This window comes from Garra rufa, chromosome 17 (assembly GCF_049309525.1).
Source record: "Garra rufa chromosome 17, GarRuf1.0, whole genome shotgun sequence".
Classification (NCBI taxonomy): Eukaryota; Metazoa; Chordata; class Actinopteri; order Cypriniformes; family Cyprinidae; genus Garra; species Garra rufa.
In genome coordinates, this window is record NC_133377.1 from 20,302,245 (window position 1) to 20,321,845 (window position 19,601).

At 40.2% G+C, this 19,601-nt stretch overlaps 1 protein-coding gene across 1 annotated transcript in view; it reads left to right on the forward strand.

Annotated features, from left to right (window-relative positions):
* The window catches only part of ptprua (protein tyrosine phosphatase receptor type Ua), a 404,456-nt gene that overhangs the window by 124,538 nt on the left and 260,317 nt on the right, over nucleotides 1-19,601 (forward strand). The window contains exon 4 of the mRNA XM_073821437.1: nucleotides 2,914-3,185. Coding sequence (XP_073677538.1) covers nucleotides 2,914-3,185 — 272 coding nt within the window. The remainder of the gene's footprint in view (nucleotides 1-2,913; nucleotides 3,186-19,601) is intronic.

Here is a 19,601-nt window from a genome sequence, read left to right on the forward strand (position 1 = left end):
AAACGGTTAGTTCCATTCCTCAATTCTGATTGGTCAGCAGCTGTGTCGTATTCATGATACGGCACTGCTATGACCGCTTCACTCAACGGTTTTGTGTATCATTGAACCCCCTTATCAACCACCCTTAGCAACGTAAACACAGCTGCAGCAGTTAGGGACTACTTTTTACAGCGGAAGGCAGTTAATGATTTTACTTTATGAAAACGTACAACTTAATATATATAAATTAATATATATTTTGATTTTAATATTTTTATTGTGTGGTAACCGTTTTATAAAAGCAATAAGGTACTTGAGGCCGTGCTGTATCATGAATAAATCACGGCTGAAGCCCTTCAGCCGTGATTTATTCACGATACAGCACGGCCTCTCGTACCTTATTGCTTAAATATGTGCCACTTTTTTTTTCTCTTTTTTTTGTACATATACCATGGTACTATCAATTCTTACTCTAGTACTTTTTGCTTACATGTAAACTGTGGTACACGAATATGTTAATTGAAAGGTACTATGACATTTCCAATTTGTTAAAATCTCCACAGGGATTATTAATATATAGGAAAAATATTAGTGTAGTAAATGTATTGTATGTTATCTTCCATGATATATTTAATAATTTCCTATTATAGGTATAGCTATTATAGCTAGACTTGTCCCATGACACCCTTAAAGAAAAACCACATGAATTTAACATGTGAATCATGTGGGTTTTACACATTTACCCCATGAAAATGTTCCAAAACCACACATTTGACATGGGTTTCATATACTTTTTTTTTATATTTAATTTTTTTCTGTAAGGCAGTGGTTCTCAATTTCAGTCATGGGATGGGGGGGGGGGGGCAAATGTGTTAAGAAGTAAATAAATAAATACACTAAATACTTCTAGAACTACTCTTGAGGCCAGGGAGTAAAGGTAACATATACGTCTCTTACTAGCCGTCCTTCTTTACTCTAGCCATTGTCCGGGTCACGGCACCAATGTCCTACTCACACCATTCTGAGCGGGATTCGAACTACATCACCTGGCATAACAGGCAATTGCTCTAAGGGTGTACTCACAAAAGGCATTTTGAACCGTGCCCGGGCAAGTTTGACCCTCAAAACCAGGTTCATTTGACTAGTGTGAGCGCTCCATGCTGCGTTCAGGCGCAGTTCATTTAGCCGTCCCTGGCCCGGTTGGAAGAGGTGGGCCAAGGCATGGTCCGGTAGAGTTCGGCCGTGGTACACATGTAGTGTGAGCACTAGTGATAATCACAGTTGGGCTCAGTTCAAGGCAACCGTGCCTAGTGTGAGTACACCATAAGAAGCATGTTAAAGACGTCTACTGCAACTCTTGAGGCCAGGGGAATGAAGTTAACATATACAGCTTTTACAAGCTGTCCTATGTTACACTAGCCCCTATTTCTGGTCACAGCACCAATTTCCTACTAACACCACTCTGAGCAGGATTTGCCAGCATCACCTGGCATTTGCAGACAATTGCACAAAGAAGTACAGTAAACACCTCTAGCACACCTCTTGAGGCTAGGGAAGTTAAGTGTACATATATAGCTTTTACAAGCTATCCTCACCCCAATCCGGGTCATGGCACCAATCTGTTACACAAGGACTGTCTCATTTTTCATCAAAAATGATTGGGATCTTTACTTTCATTTCTTTAACTTTACTTGTCTATTCTTGTGCTGTGGCTCATTGAATATGTGGGTTCTGTCGTCATTCTAAATGAATAAATAGATGTTCTTCAGTTGATAAATAAGGCCAGCCAAGCAGGAGCCGCCTTCCTGACAGATGTTATAACAGCTTTGGGTTTATATTTATGAATTGCAAAAATAATATAAAATACAAGAGACTCAGAATTATTGTTAATGCCTGCCACCTGTTTTGACAATTGAAATCTGTAATTTTGCTGAAATCCAACATAGAATACAACATGGCAAGCTTCAGAAAAGTATCACAATAAAGAAACACCACTAAATTTAGATCTGTTATTGTTCATACTAAATTAATTATTATTCTTCAATCTGTCACCAGGTACTGTTTGAAACCTAAACCATGTTGCTAGAGGACTATTTTAAGCAACCAGACATAAGATTTTCACATGGTGAATGATAATGACTAGAATGAATTCTATAGATTTTCTTTGAAGGAGGGAAAAGGCAAAAATGAATATGTACAAAATAAAGAAAGTATATAATGTCCTTAAGCAATTGAAGTAGTTGAAGTACCTATCACTGAGACACTCAGTATTATGTGTTTGTTGTGCTGTGTCTGTGTATTATTTGTTTGGGTTGCTTTCATTTGTACCTCACTGTATGTAATATAGTTTTTGTGGTACCCTGGTGGCAGACATTAGTGGTTTAATAACTGTGTCAGCGTGATTAATAATGGTGGCGTACCCAAGCAGAGTTGCCATCATCACTGCACTGATTACACCTGCTTTAAACTACATTAGCTACAGTGAACTCTGCCCTGCCCCAACGCCACAGCAATCATTTATACTCACTGTGTCTAAATGTGAGCTCAGCAAGAGCTCCAACCCAGTTTTCAAACATAAAGATCAAAGTGTAATTTGTATATGAGTATTAGTGTATAAGTGGATTTCCAGTGACTCTTTCTGAAGGTTATATCATTACACCAGTAGGTGGCGATAAATAAGTGAGCCATTGTATTATTCATTATACATTATTCACTCAACTGTTTTGTTTAGAAACACTGATTCATTAAGGAATGATACAACACTTCTGTGTACTGCTTGGATACATGTAGTGGTTGATTCTGTTTTGTCTTAAACAGAAAATGTTTTCAAACTGAAATTTGTGTAGTTTAACAAAATAAAGAGCAAAAGTCTAAACAGAACAATCAGTGCAAAGTAAGTCAAGTAAATCAATCTCTCTCACTGTCTTTCTCCAGGCTCCTACATGCTGGTGAACTCTTCTCAGTATGGTGCAGGACAGCGGGCTCAGCTTATGCTACGTCCCCTGAGTGAAAACGACACGCATTGTGTCCAGTTCAGTTATTTCCTGTACAGCCGTGATGGACACAGTCCCGGAGGCCTGAACGTGTATGTGCGTGTAAACGGCGGCTCGCGGGGAAATGCCGTGTGGAATGTGTCTGGCTCTCAGGGGCGGCAGTGGCATCAGGTGGAGATGGCCGTCAGCACCTTCTGGCCCAGCGAGTACCAGGTGAGACCAATGTCATGCACAAACACTCAAATCTGTGTTGATTTAATGTTGCAAGTTACAGGTCAAAATCCTGTAGCCTAAATATTCATCCTTTTTTTAAAAAAAATAAGTAATTCAAATTACTTAAACTTATTTACTTAGTCTATTTTCATGCATACTTTGTTACGTTGTGGGACTGGGATTTACATAATTTACTGAAGTTAAAAAAATATATATTACTATTGTAATACTATAGTAACGTGCATTACGATTCAAAAGTGTTGGGCCATATTTGATCAAAAATGCACTAATAACAGTAATATTATGACATATTATTGCATTTTAAATGACTGTTTGCTAGACCAATATATTTTTAAAATGTAATTTACTTCTGTAATGTAAAACTGAATTGTCAGCATCATTACTCAGGTCTTCAGAGTCACATAATCCTTCAGAAATCATTCTAATATGTTGGTTTGCTGCTCAAGAAACATTAATGATTATTATCAGTGTTAAACCAGTTGCTTTTCCTTGATCATGTGAAGTAAACAGGCTGTTTTTGGTACTGTACCTTTAAGACCGTTTATGTAAATGATCTCTGATTGGTTAACCTTCCTAATAGTTTAGGTTGTAGGTTATTCAGCTGGGTCAAATTCAGCACAGCAAAAAAGGCCAGAGTTAAATTAAGCAAAGTAAGTAAGTAAGTAAAATTTATTTATAAAGCACATTTAAATCCAGCATTACACTGACCAAAGTGCTGAACATAGCCCATACAACAAAAATAAAATAGAATAAGGATAAAACGACAATAACAATAAAGTAATCAACAACAACAACCATAAATTAATAGCCCGGAAAAGCGAGAGAGTACAAATGTGTCTTAAGTCTGGACTTAAAAGTAGAAAGATTCGACGCACTCCTTATGTCAGGAGGCAACTCATTCCACAATCGTGGAGCAGCGACTGCGAATGCTCTGTCTCCTTTTGACTTAAGTCGTGACCGAGGGATATGTAATAGAGCTTTATTAGCCGACCTGAGCGACTTTGGCATGGAGTGCAAATAAATAAGTTCAGAAATATAAGATGGGGCTTGTCCATTGAGAGCTTTAAAAACCATAAGTAAAATCTTGAACTGAATTCTAAAAAAAACAGGAAGCCAATGAAGAGACGCTAAAATTGGAGAAATATGATCCCGTTTTTTGGTGCCAGTTAACATTCTAGCTGCTGCGTTCTGGACTATCTGTAGCCGCGCCAATGAAGACTGTGGAAGACCAACATATAACGAATTACAATAATCTAGGCGTGATGTGATAAAAGCATGAATGACCTTTTCCAGATCTTGAAAGGAAAGAGAAATTTTAAGTCTGGAAATGGTCCTCAGCTGATAAAAACTATTCTTAACAACGGAGCTAATTTGTTTTTAAAGAGACAGCTCAAAGTCAAGGATAACACCGAGATTTTTAACACTAGACTTAACATATGGCGTGAGTTGTCCTAAACTCTCAACAACGGCATTCTTGATTTTAGAGGGACCAAAAAGAATCACCTCAGTTTTATCATTATTGAGCTGCAGGAAGTTGTTTGACATCCAGCATCTAATATCCTCAAGACAATCAATGAGAGGCTGCATAGAATCTGGAGATTTTAAAGGAAGATACAGTTGAGAATCATCAGCGTAGAAATGAAAATAAATGTTATATTTCCTTATGATGTTACCAAGAGGAAGCATATATAAATTAAACAGCAATGGCCCCAAAATGGACCCCTGCGGAACTCCACAGAAATAAGTGGCAGATGAAGACATGCACTGGCCAAGAGACACTGAAAATGACCTGAGTTTCAGATAGGACTCAAACCAGCAAAGTGCTGTACCCTTTAAGCCCACCCAATGTTCAAGGCGAGATAGCAAGATGCTATGATCTACAGTATCAAAAGCAGCGCTCAGATCCAATAAAACCAAAACTGCATTATCACCAGAATCAACCGACAGTAACAAGTCATTTAACACTTTTAACAAGGCTGTTTCAGTACTGTGGAGGGTAGTAAAGCCGGATTGAAAAGTTTCAAGTATATGAGTGGAATTTAAAAATGATTGTAGCTGTGACAGGACAACTCTTTCCAGAACTTTTGACAGAAAGGGGAGTTTTGAAATGGGCCGAAAGTTGTTCAAGCAATTAATATCAGCATTGGGTTTTTTAAGCAATGGGTGGACAACTGCATGCTTCAAAAATGCAGGGACTGTGCCCGAAACTATGCAGGAATTAATAATTACTTGAATGCTAGGACCAATTGTATCGAAAGCATCTTTGAAAAAATTAGAGGGAACAGGATCATAAGGTGAGGTTGAAGATTTTGTCTGCATCACTAGATCCCTTAACTCAGAGAGCGACACAGGCTGAAAACTGCAAAAGGTAGCTGTAGAAACTGAACAGTCACCCAAAAGGCTAGAACGGAGTGGAACAATTGATGATCGAATACCAACAACCTTTTCAATGAAAAATCTTAAAAATCTCTCACAATTATCAGATGTTTGTTCTACTGCACAGGAGATGTGAGGATTAATTATTGAATTTATAGTGCTAAATAAAATTTTAGGGGTATGAGCATGTTTATTAATAATATCAGAGAAATATTTAGCTCTGGCTATTTTTGCTGCCTTCTGAAAGTTCACCATGGATTCTCTAAACAATTCAAGAGAGACACTAAGGCGATCTTTTTTCCAACGCCGCTCTGCTTTCCGACAAATCTGTCTAAGCGAATGGGTAGAGTCATCCAGCCATGGTTGAGATTTAAATTTAGGACACTTGTATTTCAAAGGGGCTACAGAATCCAAGATATCTGAGCAAGAAGAGTTAAATAGAGAAATTAACTCATCAGGACTAGAAGAATGTTCAGCAGCAACAGAAATTGCTGAGGACACTTCATTACTAAGGAACATACCAGAAGACTGATTTACAGTGAGAGAGTTGATACAACGAGAATAAAAACCTGTAGTTTTCGTAGTACCCAAAAGACTAGAAAGGGTAACATTAAACACAATAGGTTTATGATCTGAGAAACAAGGATCTTCAATGATTATGTTATCAATGGAAAACCCATAAGACATAACAAGGTCCAAAGTATGACCAAGTACATGTGTAACCAAAAGAATCTAACACATGCATAAACTCAGCAACCAAGGGCTTTCCAGGACAGCATATGTGAATATTAAAATCCCCTAAGATTAACAGACGATCATGTGATGTGATAATATAAGAAACAAATTCAGAAAACTCCTTAATACAATCTTTGTCTGGCTTTGGGGGCCTGTAAACCAGAATACATAATAACGGAGTGGTATCAGATTCTATCAAAACACATTGAGATTCAAAAGTAGAAAAGTTCCCAGCAGAAATAGTCCGAGATTTAAACCAGTTCCTGAACAATATAGCCACTCCACCTCCTTTCCCAACACATCTTGGTGTACTGAAAAAATGACAGTTCAAAGGACAAAGTTCGCCAAAGACAGATGACTCACCCGCTCTTATCCAAGTCTCAGTTAAGAACAAGAAATCCAATTTGTGGCTGGTAAAAAAGTCATTCAAAATAAACGTCTTATTAGACACAGATCTGGCATTAACCAGTGCCATTTTAACCTGAGAAACAATAATTTGTGATTGACGGGCATATTCCAGTGATTTAATATTTTGAAGATTCACACCCCTGCTTCGAACGCGGACTCGTGCTGGAGCGCAGAGTTCAACCGAATGTCGCTGATCCGGGACGAGGGGCAGATGACAAGCATATCTCACATCGCACGAACGCCGAGCCAGCTATAAACCACGGCGACCGTAAGAAGATGTGAAGGGATGTAGAGAGTTAGTCAAAGAGATGGAAATTTCCCTCCTAATCCTCAACCGGACACCTCCGCGATTTCCCCTCCTTCTGCGACGTTTCCGCTGATGAATTGCACAGCAAGGAAGCCGGCAAGCGTACGCGGCCGAAGGGAGAGAGAATGAGGAGTAGCAATAGTCGTGTGTAATAGGACAGTCTCTGGGCTGTTTCTCCAACAAACTCTTGATGCTTAACAATGCTTGTCGGTCATAGGAGATGATAGCGTCAATGCAACGCATTAACAGCAACAGAGAAAGCATGGATAAACAAAGTGCGGAACGGACATTTAGAAACTGAGGAGACAAACGGCATGCCGACAAACACACAGGCGCCATCTTGAAATATTGCTCTCCAGAGAGTTTATATGAGTCCACTCTCAAAAGTGTCAAATGTTAAAATCAGAGTGTTAAATTAACACTGAAGCAGAGTTAAAGTTAATGAGATAATTAGCGATTAATTAAGCGACGACTAGTCATTATTGAAGACACCTGATGTTAACAAGCAGAATCGCCAAAGGAGAAAATCACATTTTTTAAGCAACCATTACAGTGGTCAGTGTTTGCATTAGTTGAGCTCTTGACCCATACCATCTTTAATATTAGATCTTGCTGGGCTGCTGGGCTGCTTTTCTGGGGGGGGGGGAAATAACCAGACAAGCTAAGACCACAAATCATTAGGAGAGATGGTTATGTTTTAACGTAATCATTACTTGACCTGAATCTTTGAACTCAATTTAGAGTCAAATCTCTGAGTTATTTTCCATTAAAGGTACTGTATCTCAGAGATAAGCTTCTAAAAGAGTTCAGTCATATAATTGTTGTAAATATTTAGTCTCATGAGTTCACAACAAACGATCCTGTAGTGATGTCCGGTTCGCGAACGAATCGTTCTATTTAACCGGATCTTCTTAGTGAACCGGTTGAACCAGTTCACCAAATCGAACTGAATCGTTTGAAACGGTTCGCGTCTCTAGTAAGCACTAATCCGCAAAATATTTAAAGGTTTTTACTTTTTAACGTGCCCGACACTCCCTCTGATTCAAAATAAACCAATTACCCGAGTTATTCAGTTACTCAAACAGTGTTTGAACGGCTGTGAAAAGAGAGCTGATGATGCGCATGAGCAGAGCAGCTGCCAGAGCGGTTGTCGTTCTCGAGTCATGAATCGGTTGCAGCGGTTGTCGGATCACCAGTACACTGAACGAGAACCGGTTTCTTTCGGACGCGTCCGATTCGAGAATCGATGAGCTGATACTGTGCGCATGCGTGACTCGTGCATCTGCCAAACATAAACAAGCTCCTGCTATGACTGACTCCATCTGAACCGAACTAGTTCTTTTTTTCCACTGTCTCTGTGCTAATGCTATGAGTGCGGTTAACTAAAGACTTGAATGAAGGGATCTGGTGAAACGTATGTTTATAACAAATAAATCTTTATGGACTGTGCATGTGCATAGTAAGCTGATCGTGTTTCTGATTAGAATTAATTTATCTTATAATTTATTAAATCATGACTTGTAAAACTTACTCATATGATCACTGCATGTAACTGTATATGGGTACTTAGATGCAAAACTTTATTGTCAAAAACTTGTCAGACCAAAGTTATGTTTAAGTTATTAGCTACTGACTTTATTTGAATGTTGAAGCCCGGGCGGGACGATAGTAATGACGTCATTACGTTATAGCGTAAAATAAATGGTGAACCGGTTTTTTGAACCGGTTCTTTGAAACGAACTGTCCGAAAGAACCGAACTTCTCATCACTATGATCCTGTCTGTCTTTATTTAAAATATATTTTGGAAGAATATCTCACAAGTCAAAACCTATTTGTTTAGGCACATACAGACATTAAGGACCAGCGTATGAATCTCAGCAATGGTGACAAACGACATATTCAGAACATCACAAAACAAGTTATTAAAAAGTCACATAAAAACAACAAAAACAAAATAGTATGAATATAATGAAAATAGTAAGAATAAAATAAATTACGAAATTACGAAGACAATTCAGCCCATAATTTATTCATGCTGCAATGCATGATGGGAGTAATGGATGAGTTTTGATTGACTACAACATGCTTTTTGATGGTCACCCTTGTAGTGCTTCTCACACTGATTCTTCATGCCTGTGAGTCTCAATATATATTTTTTTTTTGTATAGTTTTTGATCAAAATGTTTTTTATTTACATGACTGTCTGACTATGGATGTGATTCTCATTCACTAAGTTTATGTAACAGTGGTAAAACCCATAATCTACTATACCAGGCACTTCACAAAGATTTCTTGAAAACATGATTGCCTTTAGTCTGGCTGTTATAACACTGCTACAACAGGCAAACAAGACCTGATTTGCAAACGTTAAGTTCAAGAGACCAACTAATGCAAACACTGACCACTGTAATGGTTTCTTAAAAAAAATTTGATTTTCTTCTTTGGCGATTCTGCTTGTTAACATCAGGTGTCTTCAATAATGATCAATCATCACTCAATTAATCACTAATTATCTCATTAACTTTAACTCTGCTTCAGTGCTAATTTAACACTCTGATTTTAACACTTGACACTCTCGAGAGTGGACTCAAAAAAAAAAAAAAAACTCCCTGGAGAGTTAATTTAACTCTGGCCTTTTTGCTGTGAGTGGCTGAATATTCAGTTTTATTAATTTATACAAAGTATAGGCAATCCGATGTTAATGTGCTTATCCTTACAAAAACAATATATTTGCATTTATTTATTGCAACAATTTTACCACTACTGGTACACAGTTGTTTAGCAAACCTTGGGATAATAAAAATGTCATAGAAAAGTTGGCAAACCTGTGAGAGTCCATCACTATTACCTGCTTCTGATTTTGATATACCATATCAAAAATTGAAACAAGTTGTATTTCTGGCTCAATGTCATTTCAAAGGAATCTTTAGAAAAAAAAAAAAGTTTTACATGCATTATTTATTTAGACCGACTACTATATATACACCCACAAACACTTTTTTCCCAACCACTAAGTAGTCTATTATCTTCAGCTCTTGGCTCTGGTCAGCAGTGTGCGTTATTGAGTCACTTGTTCCTCTGATGGTTAGCGCACAGAACACTGTCACCTTGTTAAAGGCTATGATTAATAACTCACCCCTCATTTGCTCTCCAAAAAGCCCATAATGACCAGTAAGTTGAGTATGTGTGTGTACTTGAGTCAATTGACCCCCGCTTGTGTGTGCGACCCATTTGAAAGAGGAGGTCCAATGTGGTTTCCATAACCCTGACCCGTATCGCTCCTCTCTCCATAAATCAGACTGGGCTTAATGAGATTACAGCCTTGCCACGATCAATGCACACACGCTCACACACACACTCACAGTGCACCACAGGGTTCTCAGACAGACAATGTGAAGAAATTATCTTAGCCCTCTGGTTCTGTTGCTTGCTCTCCGTCTCATTCTTTCTTTGTGGAGAATGGTGTCTGGTTTGTTCAGACGTACTGTGCTGGAACACACATGGAATATGGTAAAGTCGAGGTGTTTGGAGATGTGGCGAGGCATGTTAGTCAACTGTAGTTAGCTTGTAGTAATTGCCTGCAGTCATTTATGACACTGTAATTCATAATATGTAAGCATGTGATGAATGTTGTGTGTAATTGTGTAAAGGAACAGGGACAGATACAAATGCACATGAAGACGCAGATAAATTGCTGCATTTGTGTTGTCAAGAGCAGATAATGAGGCAGCAGTAGAGGAATAACAAACTCTGTTCCAAACACTACTGTGCTGCCTACATAGAGAGGTGTTTAAAGCGTCACAGGTGCACCGGCAATAAGAAGGCTGTTCTAAAATGTAGGCAGATGCCTTCTGAAGGCCATTTCACACCCAATGCATCACAAAAAGTGAAACGAACCGCTGACGAATAGACCTTTCTCACCAACAGCATCAGTCAGAAGGAAACACACATATTTGCTTTCACAAAGCTGCGCTACCAAACAAACAAACAAAAAAATGCCACTTTTATTTGTGGATATTTGTACAGGTGGATTAGATTATCAAAGGCCAACAGCAAAGAAGTTGGTGAAGTGAGATTAAATTTGTAAGGTATATTTGTATTATTTAAAGTATTATTTATTATTACAGGTTTGCATTATATAGGTAATATTCACCTGTGCATTTTTATGTATGTTGAGAAACATTGAATCTGTTCCTGAAAGAGTATCTGTTATAATAATTATTATTGGTGTTCAGATATTAGGGTCAAAGCACTGCGGTGCGAGGACCCTCTTGAAATTTGCTCCGTTTATTATTGCAGAGTGTCTGTTTACACCTTGTTGGCAGAAGCTATTTACATTACCAGCATGTGATTGGGCTAGCCAACACTAGAAAAGACGATTAGCAAACAGCGGTTCCAGTGGTGTAGATGGTAAAATGCATGGTGTTTTTTTTTTTTTTTTTTTTTGCCGTGATCGATCCAAGTTCGAATCTACCTTTTGCAACAGACTTTTTTTTTTTTTATTCCCATTTCGAATCTCATATCAATTTGGAAAAACATTTATGTTCGATAAAAATTAAGGAAATTATCTAAAAGTTGAAAATAAAAGTTAAGATTAGGGTAGGGTAGGTGTAGGTAGGTATTTATTGTCCCAATAAGGTGGCATCCATTTAATAATCTGAATTTGAATTATAATTTACACTCAATATGTTATTATTGCACGCTGTTTAATAATATACTGCAATACTGAGGTGCACTAATTGCGACTATTTGCAATAAGTAGTATAAATAGTAGTATAAATATGTTATTTTAACAGTGCAAATATAATCTAATTGCTATGTACAGTTAGTGTTAATAGCATCTATTGCTATTTACACATACTGCAAATAGCCAGTGCATCAGGTGCAGAACCTGGCTTCAAAAAACAAATGCATGAGTGCTGCCAGCATTGCTTTAAAGGTTGCAGAAGTAGAGGGTCAGTTTGTCAGTACTCAGACCATATGCCGCAAACTGCAACAAATCAGTTTGCATAGACGTCATCCCAGAAGGAAGCCTCATCTGAAGCTGGTTCACAAGAAAGCCTGCAAACAGTTTGCTGAAGAAAACCTGTCCAAGAGCATGAATTACTGGAACCATGTCCTGTGGTCTGATGAGACTATAAGATAAACTTGTTTGGCTCAGATGGTGTCCAGCATGTGTGGCGATGCTGAGGAAGCTGAAGGTGAAGGGGTGGTCAAGTATGTCTCCAGACCTGAATCCTATTAAGCACCTGTGGGGTATCCTCAATCGTAAGGCGAAGAAGCACCATGTGTCTAACATCCAGCAGTTCCATATGGAGTGGAAGAGGATCCCAGCAACAACCTGAGCAGCTCTGGTCAATTCCATGCCCAGGATGATTAAGGCAGTGCCAGATAACAACGGTGCTAACACAATATATTGACACTTCGGACAAGTTCACTTAAGGTGTACTCACTTTTGTTGCCAGCTATTTTGACAATAATGGCTGAATGTTGAGTTATTTTCAGAGCACAGTAAATCTATACTGCTATACAAGCTGCACATTGACTACTCTAAAATATATCCAAGTTTCATTTCTGTAGTATTGTCCCTTGAGAAGATATACTGAAATGGTTGCTGAAATGTACTCACTTTTGTGACTTACTGTATTTATAGCACCACCTGTTGACAACTAGCTAAAACACGCAATTTGTCCAATTTGCCCTAAATTTCTTGTTTGATAAAAGTCCTGGCCTGAGGACATCCAAAGGCAAATATTCGGTTACAATCATATCGCCACCTGTTGGCAACAGGCTATGTCATGTTTCTAACTAACTCAAACATACAATGTTCAATCTGCACCAAACTTCACGTTTGATAAAACTCCTGGCCTGAAGACATTTACATGCCAATATTCAGTGCCACCAGCTGACAGCAGGGGGTTTGGCACATATAAATGACTTTGACATACTCCTACTATATTTACCACTTTAAAAGAATATTGCCCACTGGGTGGCTTTGAGCCCAGGTGCTAGGGTCCTTTCAATGCTGCTCGCAGCTTTAATTTATATTACTACTTTTAGTTTCACCCTCTCTTACCTCCATCTTCCATCTTTTCGTTTTGTAATCTCTGTCTGTTTGACTTGTTTGTTCCCCATCCCTCTCACCCTCTCTATCTCTCTCAGTTATGGCTCACGGGTCACTGGAAACCTCTCGGCATCTCTACCAGGCTTGTACAGATTAAATCAACTCACGTATGCTCCCTTTGGGTGACAGCGGAGAAAAGAGAGAGGAAAAGAAATGAATGAAAGATAGAATGGAGGAAGGAGAGAGCACATGAGTGCTATATGAGTACCCGAGCAGGTCTGTAGAGATGAGATCAGCAGTCAGGCCCATGGGGTGGCAGCTTGTATTACGGATATCATTCCCCCTCCTCCTAATCCTACCTGGGAAAACACAACGGATCTGGATCATTCAGCTCCAGCACTCGTTGTTACCACTAAGACGGGTGTAGAGTTCTCCCTATGAGGCTGATGCGACACATTTGTGAAACCAATTTGATCAGTTAGCTGCCAACTAAGGGCTCTATAGACGTCAGGCTTAGCAATGCTAGCCGTGTAGATGCTTTGCTTTAACATAGAGGTTCTTAAAATTTTAATAAGTCAAGCTCCCCCTAGAGGGATATCGCTTTTGCTAGACATCTCAGCCAGTGTGTGAGGAGGGAGGCCACTGAGGATGAGCCTAGTTTACAGAAAGCTTTGCAGTACTATATTTTTAATATTTTTATTATTATTATTATTTTTTTTTTTAAGTTTTACCAGTTATTAAAGCCTGTTATTGGTGTAAATAAAGAATGAATTACATAAACATGTTTTTCATATCTAGTATAACCGAGAGAGAGGAACAGAACAGCCAAGAAAGCAGAGATGTTTTTTATTACTTGGTGTAATATGGCACCATACTCACACTAAACACATGTTTGCGTCATACTGGATTTAGTTTACTTTTGCAAACTAAAAGCAGGATCAAAATTAAGAGATGGGAATGGGATCAGCAACTAAATGACGTGATCTGGACCTGAAACTTGAGTTTGCAAACACTCTTAATATTTTAAATTGACTTGCAACCCAGTAGTTGAACAAAATAGTATGTTTTGTGCTCTTTAATGAACAGATGTTAACAGACTTTTTTGTTGGTCATGAGCCACAGATGCATGGGAAGACTGTAGTCTGCCAAATCCATGACAGCCAGCAAAACATATTCTACCATCAAGTGTTTAGTTTTGAATACTGAACCTTAAGGCTACATTTTGTTAATTTAGCAGATGCGTTTTTAATAGATGTGACTTACGCATGAGGATGAACTCGTGATTTGTTATACAGTTAGTGCGGATAACAGTGCTTGAACAGTGGAAACCTGATAACCATATGGATGCCTCTGAAAGGTTCATGATCACAGAATACCTTACTAAAAACCAGCAGCATGTATAGGCTCCAGGACCTTAAGCCACATTGGGGTACCCCAGGGAACTGTCCTGGACCCCTTTATATTCATTCCGTATGTAGTGGGTTTCCAACATCCACTCCAAAGGAATTGATGCTGGATTTCTTGAGCATCAGGAGGCTTTTATTATGCAGGGAGAGCATGTGGTCCAAACAGAAGACAACACAACTGAAGTGTTGGAGAAAGGTCAGAGCAGACTTCTTTTTCTTGAGGGACTTTTGTTGTGTTTCTGTAGGGTAGAGCAGAACTGAATGTTGAATCATCACCACACAATCAGGTCCGTTGGAGTTTGTTCCCATCACATTGGAAAAAAACAATTCGCATTCTACTCTTGTCCAAGACCATGAATGAGTCTACAACAAAACTACAACCGTGAAAACACAGCTTCAAGGGCCATTTTTAAAGGAACATTTTGTTATATTTTCATGTTATTTCAAGGTCACATTAATGTAATCTCGAAAGCTATCTTACTTTATAATTGTCACAGATCAGGCAGGAACACACGAACAACGACGTAAATAAAAGACGTACATTTAATAAATCCAAAGGGAAACAGGCAGACACAGGAACACGGAGTGGTAACATTAAAGACCGACAAGAATACAGGGGAAAACACACACCTTAAATAGACAGACTGATTACAACATCCAGGTGACAACAATGAGGGAGAAACCAAAACACTCAGAACTGCGGGGGAAAAATGGGAGAAACCAACATGAAAGTCCGGGGTTGTGACATTACCTCCCCCTCCCGGAAGGCGTGTCCTCGCGCCGACAAATGGGAAACAGCAAACAGTCTCAGGAGGGGGTTTCGGCGGAGGACGGACTCCCGGGAGGAGGGCAAAAGATGGAGTCCAGGGTGGTGACTGAATAGTCCATGGAGGTGATGATGGAGGGAGGAGCCAAGGAGGTGACAGGAAGGGGCTGGAGCAGGAGGAGCCAGGTGGGACCGCAGCCGCAGCCAAGATGTAATCCCACGGTGGAGCCGATGGAGGGAGGAGCCATGGTGGAGGAGAGGCTGACGACTCCATGGGTCCGACCGACGGTGGCGGAGCAGATGGTGGGAGAGCCCAAGGCGGAGACGGAAAGCCGAAGATCTTGGGTGACACCGCGGATCCGGAGGGCCAAGGCGGAACCCAAGGCTCTGGCGACCAAGGCGGAGATGGAGATCCGGAGGTCCGCGGCGGAGCCGGAGCGACAGAGGGCCGAGGCTGTGCCCGCGGGAGGGAGGAGGTCCACCGAGCCGGTGGGACGGAGCGACGAGGCACAGCCGGAGGAGTATAGTCCAGAGGCGAAGGTGGGGCGACGACTGACCAGGGCGGAGCCGGAGGGACGATGGAGCCCGGTGGAGCTGGTGGACCGACGGGCGACGGCGGAGACGAGGGAGCAGAGAGCCGGGGTGGAGCCGCAGGGTCGGAGGGCCGAGGCGGAGTCCAAGACTCTGAGGCTGGAGGCAATGGTGAGGGATCCTCCAGCCATGACACCGATGGAGACTGGCAGACCCGCGGCGAACCCACCGCACAGATGGTGTGCTGAGGGTGAGCAAGGGGACTGACAGATGACAGCGGGGATTCATGAAGGCTGAGCGGAACCAGCGGTGACTCTGGACGGCTGGGCGGAACCAGCGGAGATTCAGGCTTAGGCAGAAGAGGGAGGGTGGGTGGGAAATCCAGGCAGATGGGTATTTCCGTGAAACAGTCAATTAAGTTCCCAGAGTTGTGCTCTTGCTCACCCCCAGTGGCGGTGCAGTGGACTGGGCTCTCTACAGCCCTCTCTTGCTCCATGAAGCACTCCACCGTCGCTGACGTAGTAGCCGGCTCTCGCACCTGGTCGGAAGTTTTGACCCCATCGGCGCTCCATAACTCTGTCGCTCCGGGCTCGGGCTTCCCGTCTACGATGGGCTCATAATCCGCAGGTCGGGGTGGCTGGCTGGGCTCTGGGTCTGGAGTGGCACTGACGAGGTTCTCCTGGAAACGGGTGGGAAACGAGGGTTTGTTTCTCGCCAGTGTCCACTCCACAAATGCGGCGAAGTCCGCTCGAGGGCCGTCCTCGGACGACGGCGCTCTGCATGATGCGTTGAGGCTTGCATCATAGAACATACAGAGCGCGTCGTCCGGGTAGCTGGTGGTATGAGCTACGAGCTGGAACATCAAAGTGTAACCCTCGAGCGGTAAATCCCCCTGCTTCAGCCGGAGGAGGATGAATTCTGGACGGAGGAAGGACTCCAACACACACCTTAAATAGACAGACTGATTACAACATCCAGGTGACAACAATGAGGGAGAAACCAAAACACTCAGAACTGCGGGGGAAAAATGGGAGAAACCAACATGAAAGTCCGGGGGTGTGACAATAATATTTAGATGTACAAGATTTTTAAATGTTTTTGAAAGAAGTTCCGCTTCTGCTCACCAAGGCTACATTTATTTGATCTATTAAAGTAAAGATTCATCATAATATCATTAAAAATGAAAAGACCTGCATTTTAAAATATATTTCAAAATATAATTAATTCCTGTGGCACAAAGCTGAATTTTCAGCATCGTTACTCTAACCTTCAGCGTCACATGGTCCTTCAGAAATCATTCTAATATGCTGATTTGCTGCTTAAAAAATATATCTGATTATTAGCAATGTTGCAGCTTATGCAGTTGTAATGCATTGTCAAATGAAGAATTCTGTTGACTTACACCAGCTACCAAACTAAACTATCAGCACGCTAGTTGGGGGTGTTTCTGACTAATTGAAATCGAAAAGAACAACAGATGGAAAAAACACAAGGATAACAACAGAGAAGAGAATGGAAGCAATAAAGAAACAGTTGTGAATATTCAGAGGGTTTTGTAACAATCTGGCTGTTGCAAGCTGTTGTAATGAGCTTAGGAGTGACTTTGACTCTTTTCCAAACACTTGCCCAGTAGATGATCATTTATCTTCAGTCCACTTAACTACTTCTACATGACTGTCCCATCCAATTCCCAGTAGTCTTCTCTTGGCTCTTACTAGTCTTTGTGGTTCTAACTTCCATTGTTTTTGCCGCCAATTGCAACCATGTTTAGCTAGCTGATTAGTCGAGTTTAATTGTTTAAGTGGTACCTCGTTTGTGTTGCATAATATTCTTGTGTTCTCAGAACACAGCTGCTCAGATAAATCAAATCAAACGTTCAATCAAATCATGGTTGTCCATAAACATTTTATGTAAGCTGTGGTCTTTCTGCCTGCACACATTCTGCATACAGTATGTTTGTTAATGTGTCCCTTTAGTAGCTTCCCGTTCATGATCCAGCTCAGTGAGCCAAGAAACCTGACATGTTTTTTTTTTTAACGTGCTTTGCTAATGGACGCAGCAAATCATTAAGACAGATTGAAGTCCCCCGCAGATTTGAGTCATCAAAACAACAACTGTATGTTTTAGCATGATTGTCAACAGATACGTCCCCCAAATGTCCAGTGTCCAAACGTTAGCTGAATCTTTACTGAGAGCTTTTCTGGTTTGGTTTTGACAGGGTTTTTAAAGCGTGTGCGGTCCAATTCATGTTGAGATGTTGAGTGCCTCTCGGAGATTCACCAGGGGATTGTGCGAGACGTGAATCGCATTGTCAACATTCCTTGGTTTTCCAAGGCTTTTGTAAGACATGAAAAGGACTTTTTCTGTTATTTGTGTTTGCGCTCCTGAGTTTGCCCTGATAAAACGCATCCGTACGTGGTATGCAACAGCGTCCCACTGGTGTAAATGAGACGCTTCCGCTTGTATGCCAACCAGCAATTGTTTCCTGTCTGCTGTATTTTGATCTCTATCATGTTGATGCTCCAGACATTTGGGTGGGTTGAATACAGGAAATAAGAGCAATGAGATAAATGGATGCCAGTCACTGTGAGCTGCAGATTTGAAAATCCACCTTTCTCCGTCTGATGTGTATTGTGCTGCTGTCAGTGCTGTAGGTGTTGGAGATGACAAGGAACCTTTATCAAATATTAACAATGCTACCAGCCCTTCTGTTTCATTTCATGATTTGTGCACACATCTTTTACACATACTGTACATATATATCAGGAATGTGCACAATGGCACGAAACACTAACCCCTCTTCCTTCATGGCCTGGGGTGCCCTCTGGAGAAAGTAAATTCATTTGCATATACATGCATATGAGTTGTTGACCGGACATGAAATTTCCACTGTCCTGTAAGATAAAAATGAATATAATTAATATCATTATTATTTAAAATGCAGTAAATCGTTAACGTTTATTTGTCCTGCATGGACCTGTTGTTGCAAAAGCTGTAATGTTATTCAGTTTTTTTACATTTTTGAGCCAAATGTCAAAATAGTGTGACTGTCTCAAGCATGGTTCAATTAATTTTCAACTTTTATAAATTAAAAAGAAAAGCATAAAAATGTTAATACTGTAAATACCTCCGGCGTACAAGTGTCTATTTTAGTAAATGGCAGTCGTTTTTTTTTTTAATCCATATATTTCTGAAAGTGTAGGAACTTGATACATTTTGTCTCTGAAAAAAAAAAAACATGCCCTCTGGTGTGACACCATATCCTGATTTTAAAATGCCCAATTCCAATTCCAAACTGTGCACATGGTCAATTTTTGTCTCAGAATTGTTCAAATATTTAACTATTTTCTGGAACCACTACAAAAAGTGTTACATTTTGTTGACCTTTGGTGTGACACCCCTAAATTTATATATATATATAATATATATATATATATATATATATATATATATATATATATATATATGTTATATTACATAATTACAAACTTATGCAAGTGTGTTTTACTGACCGCTAATGACAGGTTAGCTTGGAATAGCAAGGTCATTCATTGACAGGTCTGTTCCTAAATGTAATAATTACAATAAACAATTTTCTGATGTTTTTGCAAAAAACTTGTACTGTTTTAAAATGTCATGAAATAAGTATAAAAGGTGATACTTTGTTTTTGAAACAGAAAGGATTACGTGAGAGAATTTAGTGTCCTCCGGTGTGACACCTGTACTGTCAAACGTCTTGGTTACGTATGTAACCCTCGTTCCCTGAAGGAGGGAACGGAGACGTCACGTCGGAGACCGACG